We start from the raw sequence: 9,632 nt of genomic DNA, 5'->3' as shown, positions 1-9,632 counted from the left end.
TTCCTGCAGCAAAACAAGTGGCATTCGTGGCTAGAAGGCGTGAAGCTCAGGCGTTTGAGGGTTTCATATCATCACCTTAGATGTTCAGGAGAAAACAAAATGGGTTTACCTTTTAAGAAAAATGAATCAGAGCTTCCCAAATGATATTCTACTTATTTATGGATAACTAGGTGAATTTTGTTTAAGAATGCCCCCCAGCCCCTGCCCTCCCTCACCCCAGCCTGGCTGCTAGAAGGCTAAGAGCCAGAGCCATCTAAAGAGAAATGGTCTAATTGTAACTAGAGCTTTATTTTGCTGAAACGACAGTATTCAGTCATGGAAGAAAGCAAATGATTCAACTATCAATGTGTCCCACCTCCTTGTTAGTGAATGCGTTTGGAGGCATTTTGGATGAAGACGTAGGAGTTTGTGGTATAGATTTGTTCGCTCCTTGTTTCTCGAGAGCTCTCTTCACTTATTAGCGAGGACTTGTATTAGCAGGTGGCTTTTCTCATAGCTCTTTCCTCTATCCAGGAAGCTTCAGAGTTAATAAAGGAAGCACAATCAGCCACAGCTCTGTTATATATTCCCCATGAGACTTCAGTCCCTTTCTATCTTATTCCTCTTGCAGTTTCCTCCTTTCCAACCTCCCTCTCCCACTCTCCTCCTCCACTATTCCCTCTCCCTCCCCCTTCTCCTCCTTCTAGGATGATAACCTGTAGAAAGGTAGTGAGAAGCCATCTTGTGACTGTCCTGATAAGATTGTCACCAGCATAGGGTTGCCAGCTTTAGCAAACAAAAACACGGGACATCCATTTAATAATTGCATGGGACATACTTAACACTGAAAAATTATTCATTGTTTATCTGGAATCAGGATTTAACTAGGCATCCTGTATGTTACCTGGCAACCCTACGAGTAGTCCTTCTTCTGCTTAACGGATACATTCTGATTTGATTCTTCTGGTCAATAAGAGTAGTATTTTGATGGTCAGTGTCCTGTGGTAAAGTTGAGGTTCATGGTTTCTGTACCTCGAAGATTCTGTTGTCCTGGCAAGTGCAAATCCAAGTAGATATAAATTCAAGTGTTGCGACTCAGCACCTCATGGCAGAGTGGCCGGAAGCGGAAATCCTCCTGGGAGGAGTGCGGGGCAGCCGGGAGCCTGTGGGAAGGGACCGTGGGGAAGGAGCATGTTTCTCAATTACCCACTGGGGTTTAAGAGGCCCTTTAGGAACTGTCACGGGGAGAGAGAGGATGGACATATGGTTTACTGTGTGAAGGCGGTAACAACTTTGACAACTTATTCTTAGCTTAGTCTTCTAGGAAGGCTGTGACCAAATGAAACCAACAGCTGTGTTCAGAGTCAAAACCTGAGGGTGATGACGTGTGAAGATCAGCTAGGAGACTTAGAACCATGCCACTTCTGGGAAGGTTAGGGAATAGGAATAAGTAGGAGATGTGGCAATTTAAGGGAGGAAAGGAGCAGGCTCTGAAGTTTCGGATCCAACAAAAAGAGCTTGGGAAGGGGATCGTGTGGTGCATTTAATGGCAGGGGGTTGTCAGTAACTGAGTGGAGAGTTCTGGCCCTAAAAAGTCATCTTTTCTCTAAAAAAATAAATAAATACATAAAATAAAGACTTTCTAATGTTGTTTTTACATTTTTTTTACTTAAAAAAGATTTTTTTTTAAAAAATCATCCCAGCTGGGATACCATTCTTGTAGAGAAGACCACTGGTTGAAGAGAGTTGTCAGAAGTGGGTTCAAAGTCATGGACACATCGAAGTCCTGGGCTGAGATTGATTTTGGTCAGTGTTTCAGACCTGATTTCAGAAGTGTTCCAGCTTTCTTCCCCTAACAGAACTCAGTGGGACTCAGGGGATGCGTGGGGAGAGTTGTGTTCTCTTCCCAAGGATGTTCCTGAGGGAAATAACCTTCACTTCCACGCAAGTCCCTACCTTTGGTGGTTTGAGTTACACCAAGTTCCAAGGCAGGATTCTGAAGACCTGAGACTTATTGGCAAGGAGTCCTCTACCGTCAGTAGTGCTTTAGGCTCTCCGTTCTGACCTCAGCTAGCGAGGCCTCGGCACTGTCTCCGCTCAGCCTCTCCCCTAGACACGTGCCATGTTGTGGGTGAGGGAAGCACACAGGCTTTGAGGTTCTACAGGGGTGGTCTGGAAGGGAAGCAGTGATGAGGGTCTGTGTAGGGAGCAACAGGCCCTGTGGTTTTTCTGCTTGCATTTTCCCACTGCTGCCCAGCAACTCATGGGTGAGAACAAGGGCTGGCATATGGGCTAGTAAATGCCCTTTGGTCACATAGACCGGTAGAAAGCGAAGAACTAGTTTGGCATGTAATTGGTAGTGTCGAGCGTTGGGCCATTGACAAGGTCCTGTTCCTCCTGAGGGTGTCCCCACACCCCCGTGACCTCTCGCTGGGCCTGAGGCAGGGCTACACTAATGAGCTACCTTTTGCCCTTCAGCTTTCTTCCACTGTATAGCCTGATGTGTTTTGCTACGTGAGTGTACGCCCTAGGCTTGTCTCCCTGGTCTTGATCCAGTGTCTCATCTTTGCACCTCTCTCACAACTCCTATCAGAGTTTGTTTCTGATGGAAGAGGTTCACATGATAAAGAAAACCCCAGCCAGTCCTCACATCAAGATAGAGATGAAAAATGCCACCTTGGCATGGGACTCCTCCCACTCCAGTATCCAGAGCTCACCCAAGCTGACCCCCAAAACGAAAAAAGACAAGAGGGCTGCCAGGGCCAAGAAAGAGAAGGCGAGGCAGCTGGAGCGCACCGAGCACCAGGAGGCGCTGGCGGAGCAGAAGGGCCACCTCCTCCTGGACAGCGACGAGCGGCCCAGTCCCGAGGAGGAAGAGGGCAAGCCTGTCCACCTGGGGAGCCTCCGCCTACAGAGGACGCTGTACAGCATCGACCTGGAAATCGAAGAGGTAACCGCTGGGCCTCCCCCGGCCCTGTCCGCCTCCCAGGTGTCCACCGTGGCACGAGCAGGCAGCTGCCGTTCCTTTCAGCAAACTTCTGTTTTGTGGCTGGGAGTGGTTTTGAATCAATGAGCAATTCTAGCCAGCTCCACCTCTAAGAGGAATATTTCGGTATTTAACAATAGAAATGAATAACAACTAGTCTCATGAGATGCTCATTTTATAAGCAAGGAAATGAAACATTCAAGTGGTTTTTCCAAGATTTTACCCTGAGTAGGTTTCTGGTGATGGTAGTTGTATGTGAGCTGTAATCATTAGTTCTGGTTATTACAGCTCTGTGTAAGCTTCTCATTACCCATAGGCTGTTCACAACACAGAACCTGGAACATAACAGGAATTCTCAGTGTTGTTATTATTATTGACAATTCGGTTATAATTGTTTATTTTTTAACGCAAGTAAAGGATCGTTGTAGTGTGTGATCTTACAGCCCAGGCACACAGGACTGGTGTCTCTCAGAGGCCCTCCTTTAGAGAGTGGCTGGAACAGACATTCCGTGTTCAAGGCGTTTAAAGCACAGAATATGAAAAAAATAAAAGAAAAGAAAGCACAGAATATGACTGGGAGTCAGAACCATGTTGAGGTTATTTCATACACAGGGTCCCAGATGTAGGTATACGTTCACTCATCTAACAGCCATTTTTTCATGACCAACTCTGCCGGCACTGTTTGCAGGGCTGGGCTCTAGCAGGGAAAATCCAGTCAGACACCTCTGCCCTCTTGGAGCTTCCATTCTAGTGGCAAAGACAGCAAACAAGTGGGGAATGTGTTCCAAGAACCTGTAAATTCCTGAGCCCACGTATAGTGTCAAATCCTGGTAATTTTTTTCCTGTACGTACATACCTATGGGAACGTTTAGTTTATAAATTAGGCACAGTAAGAGACTAACAATAATAACTAACTAGAGCAGTTATGCACTGTACTGTAATAACAGGTAAGTGAATTAGGTGGGTCTCTCTCCAGTAATTTTTCTATTTTTCACCCCAAACCTATTCTGGAATCTATGTAACCATCCCTTACTTGTAGGAAATGGCTTGGTGTCCCTTGTTTCAGGGATCCCTTGCTGACGGCCTCATGTGGCTCAGTGCTTTTTGGCGCAACACCTTGCCATTCAGAATATGTTTTCTGTTCATGTCTTCCATCCACAACTTCAATGCCTCTTCCATCTTAACTAAGCGCTTATCATGCACTTGTGGCCACAACTTTTACAGTTTAAGGTGGGACAGCAAAACTAGCATGAATTTCTTTTTCCTTATTCACAGTTTCAAGGATGGAAGATTTGCTCTTACTGTAGATTTTAGTAACCTCTGCATACGATTTTTCCTTATTAAGTTGAGAATTTTTGCCTTTTCACTTACAAAAAGCACTTATTTTACAGCTGCTCTTTAACATATCTAAGTTGCCGACACCACTACGCTTGCACTTTTTAAGTAAAATAAGAGAACACAAGCACTTTGATATGGAAAGAGACATGAAAAGAGTTGAAGTGACTAATGAACAGGGAGTGTATACAGAGTAGAGCTCAGCAAAGGAATGACTCGTGTCCGGGGCAAGACAGAGCAGGACTGCATGAGATTTCATTACACTCGTCAGAGCGCCACACTGTTTAAAACTTATGAATTGTTTATTTCTGGAATTTTCCATTTCATACTTTTGGACCAGTTAACTGCAAGGAACTGAAACCACAGAAAGTGAAACCATGGGTAGGGGAGAACACTGTATATTGTATGTCAAAGGGTGATAAGGGCCGTGAAGAAGAGGTGGTAGAGAGTGCTGGGACAGGGAGCAGGTGGTTGCAATGTAAATAGGTTGCCTGAGGGAAAGGCTTCCTTTAAAAAGTAATATTTGAGGAAAGACCCGCGGGGGTGAAGGGATGAGTCATGTGAATATCTGGGGGAGAAGAGCATTCCAGGCAGAAGGACAAAGCTGCAAAGACCCTGGGGCCTATTACTGGAGCAGAGCGAGCAAAGGAGAGAGTAGTAGATGCCCAGGGCAGACAGGGAGCTAGGTGCAGAGCCTCCCGCAACGACTTCAGCTTTATTGAGTAGGAAGAGTAGCCATTGAGGGTTTGGAGCAGAAAAACGATGTGACCTGACTTATAGATGAGAGCAACATTCTAGCTTCTGTATTCAGAAGAGTAAGTAGGGAAACAGGAAGGAGTCAAGGAGAACAGTTAACCCAGGAGAACATTAGGGGGCCTTGGACTGAGGGCAGTGGTAAAAAAATGTTTACCTACATCACTGGAAGTAGGGAGTGCTGGGTTCCAATGTGTTTATCAAGTCAGCAACTAACTAGAAGCATGTCACACAGACCCAGAGCTAGACTGCAGGGAGAATGAAAAGCTCCCAGCTCTTGAAAGCTATGACCAAGAGGGGGAGATGGTCCTAGGTAAGACCACTGGAAACAACTGGTGGTTGTTTGGAGGGCATTCAAGTCACTTAAAAAATGTGTGTGTGTGTGTGTGTGTGTGTGTGTGTGTGTGTGTGTATATATATAGTTTTTTTTAATAAATTTATTTTTATTGATTTCAGAGAGGAAGAAAGAGGGGGAGAGAGATAGAAACATGATGAGAGAGAATCATTGTTTGGCTGCTTCCTGTATGCCCCTCACTAGAGCTCAAACCTGCAATCCAGGCATGTGTCTGATTGGGAATTGAACTGTGACCTCTTGGTTCATAGATTGACACTCAAGCACTGAGCCATGCTGGCTGGCTCAAGTCACTTTTTTACTTCAGTTAACTCTTTTTTTTTTTAATATATTTTTTTATTGATTTTTTACAGTGAGGAAGGGAGAGAGATAGAGAGTTAGAAACATTGATGAGAGAGAAACATCAATCAGCTGCCTCCTGCACATCTCCCACTGGGGATGTGCCCGCAACCCAGGTACATGCCCTTGACCGGAATCGAACCTGGAACCTTTCAGTCCGCAGGCCGACGCTCTATCCACTGAGCCAAACCGGTTTCGGCTTCAGTTAACTCTTAACAGGCTTCTTATTGAATAGCGATGATCTTGTTTATTGAGGCAGCTCTATCACACTGCTAATCAGCTCTATTCAAGGGTTAGTCCTTATAGTCAATGGTTGTTCACTCTCCTACTTTCTATTGATCCTCGTTCTGCCCTTTAGAGCCCACATGCACAGAACTAGACCTCTTTGAAGAGAGACCATAATTCTCCAGAGCCCCCCTTTAGGGGGAGGAAGGGAACTTAGTGTCCTCTGATGTCTCACTTCACTGTTGATGTCTCTTTTAGTCATCAGTCCATTATCAGAGCAGAGTTTTCTTTGTGGAAATCTAACTGACCTGAGCAGAGATTGAACCAGTGATTTGGTCTCCTCGTTACTACCAGGCTATAATCTTTCAAACTCGTGGACCATATAAAAAACTTTGTCCCAGCCCTAACCGGTTTGGCTTAGTGGATAGAGCATTGGCCTGCAGACTCAAGAGTCCCAGGTTCGATTCTGGTCAAGAACATGTACCTTGGCCAAGGGGGTGTGCAGGAGGCAGCTAATCGATGTTTCTCTCTCATCGATGTTTCTAACTCTCAATCCCTCTCCCTTCCTCTCTGTAAAAAATCAATAAAATATATTTTAAAAACACACACAAAAAACTTCGTCCCACATACTTTTATTAAGTACTGGACACTACTTGGTTCTACAAGGATAATTCCCTTCCTCAAGTTGCTCAAAGCCCATTGAGAGAGACAGTATTCGTTTAAGCAACAAGGCCAAGATCCAACAGTTGTCAAGTGCTGGTGGAGTTGGGATTCAGATTGAGACCCATTTGCCTCCAGAACCCATGGTCTTTCTACCCCACCATTTTTTACTCCTTCCTTTCTGTGAGGCTTCATCCAGTACAAGGGTCTAAACTAACGGCCCTGTGAAATCATCTCTGTTCTTAAGAACTTTTAACACTGCCCATTATTTTGCCTGAAGATATTCAGTTAATCACAGGAGTGGGTTCCCCTTTTATGTGGGATTGGTGGTATAGAGATGTCTCCAATTCTTGGGAATATTTTGTAGAAAAGTGGGAGCAACAGTAAACAGTTTTTATTGAAAATAATGTATAGTCCGTAGAGAAAAAAATCATAATAAAATAATTTTTTAAGAGTTCTGTTTTCTCTTCTAAAAACAACAATAAAATAAACAATAAAAAACCATACATTGCTGTCCTAGTTGGTTTGGCTCAGTGGATAGAGCACTGGTCTGCAGACTGGAGGGTCCCAGGTTTGATTCCATTCAAGGGCACATGCCTGGATTATGGGCTTGATCCCCAGTGGGGGGTGTGCAGGAGGCAGCTAATCAATGATTCCCTCTCATCATTGATGTTTCTATCTCTCTTTCCCCTCTTCCTTCCTCTCTGAAATCAATAAAAATATATTTTAAAAAAACATAGATTACCAACAAAACAGGAAAGAGGTTGGGTCTTTTTAAAAGTGATATAGGATACCTTAGCATCTTTAATTTTTGCAAAAGCTTACACATCTGTTATCTTAGTGTATCTCCACAGAAACCCTATGAAGTAGGTGGCTGACAAGGGAGAAAAAAGTTAAGTGACTTGCTTGGTGATGGGGAAGGCAGTTTCCATATTGATGGACTGTAGTTGATGTGTTTTTCCTCAAAGAAATAGGAAGTTCCTAGAGGTGAGTGGTCAGTAGTCTTTTAATGACCTTCGCTCTCGCTCTGTTTTTTTCCCAGGGTAAACTGGTTGGAATCTGTGGCAGTGTGGGAAGTGGAAAAACCTCTCTCATCTCAGCCATTTTAGGCCAGGTAAGATTTTGTTACTGTCCTTGGCATTTTTTGCTTCGTTCTCTGGACTTTGCTTAGCAAAGGCCTCAGAAAAACTGAATTTATTTCCTGGAGAGGATCAGGAAAGGTAGAAACAAAATGAACCCTTCATCTGCATCTCCCTCCCCCAACCCCATTCCCCACTACATTCCCACCCCTTCACAGCATTGAGTCTGAAGGGAGCTTAGCGATCACCTCTGTGTGTACACTGTATATTACAGTGTTTGAGAGAACAAGCTTTATGTGCAAGGACTGCACAGACTGGTCAATGAAACTTTGTTCCAAGTTATAGCATCCCTCACACAAGACAAACTGTCAACAATCAGTCCCAAAAGGACCCCTGAAATAAGGTAAAATGGGGAAATCAATTCATATCAATTACCATGACTGAAAACAATTCAAAGTGAACAGGTCACCATGCAGTTTCTTCATGTTGGAGGGGAGGGTTCACCATCATTGTATGGATACTCTGTAATACCAGTTGATGTCGAACTGGATTTTTCCCCCCTTTGATCCTCATTTTACAGAAGCAGCTGACCTAGCTAATAGCCTGGATTAATTCTGAAGATGAGTTGGCCTGCCCTAAAATTGAGGCTGTAAATCCTTACAGCATCCTCCCCAGGGGATTCTGAAAGGGCTTTCCACTTGTGCTTCCCTTAATTAAAACCGTTTGCCTTTAGAACAGTGGTTCTCAATCTTGGCATCACATTAGAATCCTTTTAAAATCCTGATTTCTGGGCCTCATCCTCCGGAAATTCTGTTTCTTTGTTATGAGGTGGGGCCACAACATTAGTAACAAAAAAAAACAGAATTTCCGGAAGATGAGGCCCAGAAATAGGGATTTTAAAAAGATTCCCAGGTGACTCTAATGTGCAGCCAAGGTTGAGAACCACTGCTTTAGAAAGAAAGGATGTAAAGTAGCCCATAGGTTGCTGAATGAAGTGTTGGTTCATTCAAGTCATGGGTTGTCTGGGCTCCCATTGCACATAAGCAAGGAGACCTTTGATTTTCTTTGCTGCTGAAGCTACCTGTGGAACAAAGGTGGGGTCTGGTTTTGGGCCCAAAAAGCAACCAAGGAAACTGTCAAAGCTTTCAACTTGATTGTGGAATGTGGGGGGTTCTGTTGGCTTTGGGGGGATGGCTTTGCATTGTGATACTATTGGATGGTGCTGTCTCCCTAGATGACACTTGTAGAGGGCAGCATTGCAGTCGGCGGAACCTTCGCTTATGTGGCCCAGCAGGCCTGGATCCTCAATGCCACGCTGAGAGACAACATCCTCTTTGGGAAGGAATTTGATGAAGAAAGGCAAGGAATGCTTGGTTTCAGTCATGCTCTCTGTCTAGGCTGTGTGAGATGCAAGGCCCCCAAGCCACAGGCTCAACTCCAACCGTGTCCCTGACGCTAGGTCTCTATCTTCTTCAGATACAACTCTGTGCTGAACAGCTGCTGCCTGCGGCCTGACCTGGCCATTCTCCCCAACAGTGATCTGACTGAGGTACAAGCCTTCTGCTCCCGATGGGGGCGTGGATGTAGCAGAGAGCATCCTGGGAGATGAGGGGCCAGGCTCTGCCTGAGTCACCTCCTAGGAGTGCATCTTAAATGCGTGGGAGAAAAACCTACACAGTGAGATCCACTTTCACTGGTACTTTATGTTAGGAAAGCATTTATGCCTTGGGGCAGGCATATCAACACTACCTGTTTTAAGTGTATAAATATTTCATATGTCAGGTGGATTTTATATTTTTATATATATATTTTTAAATATATTTTATTGATTTTTTACAGAGAGAAAAGGAGAAGGATAGTTAGAAACATTGATGAGCGAGAAACATCGATGAGCTGCCTCCTGCACACCCCTAACTGGGAATTT

The 9,632-nt window shown here is 44.5% G+C and overlaps 1 protein-coding gene across 1 annotated transcript in view; it reads left to right on the top strand.

Annotated features, from left to right (window-relative positions):
* The window catches only part of LOC102774335 (multidrug resistance-associated protein 5), a 52,276-nt gene that overhangs the window by 5,858 nt on the left and 36,786 nt on the right, over positions 1-9,632 (top strand). Inside the window, exons 5-8 of the mRNA XM_015570429.1 lie at positions 2,573-2,929; positions 7,672-7,743; positions 8,943-9,067; positions 9,185-9,257. Coding sequence (XP_015425915.1) covers positions 2,573-2,929; positions 7,672-7,743; positions 8,943-9,067; positions 9,185-9,257 — 627 coding nt within the window. The remainder of the gene's footprint in view (positions 1-2,572; positions 2,930-7,671; positions 7,744-8,942; positions 9,068-9,184; positions 9,258-9,632) is intronic.

The sequence above is a fragment of the Myotis davidii genome, unplaced genomic scaffold (assembly GCF_000327345.1).
Source record: "Myotis davidii unplaced genomic scaffold, ASM32734v1 scaffold27, whole genome shotgun sequence".
NCBI classification, from domain to species: domain Eukaryota; kingdom Metazoa; phylum Chordata; class Mammalia; order Chiroptera; family Vespertilionidae; genus Myotis; species Myotis davidii.
The sequence above is the reverse complement of the archived record's forward strand: the minus strand, read 5'-3'. Positions and strand labels throughout refer to the sequence as shown.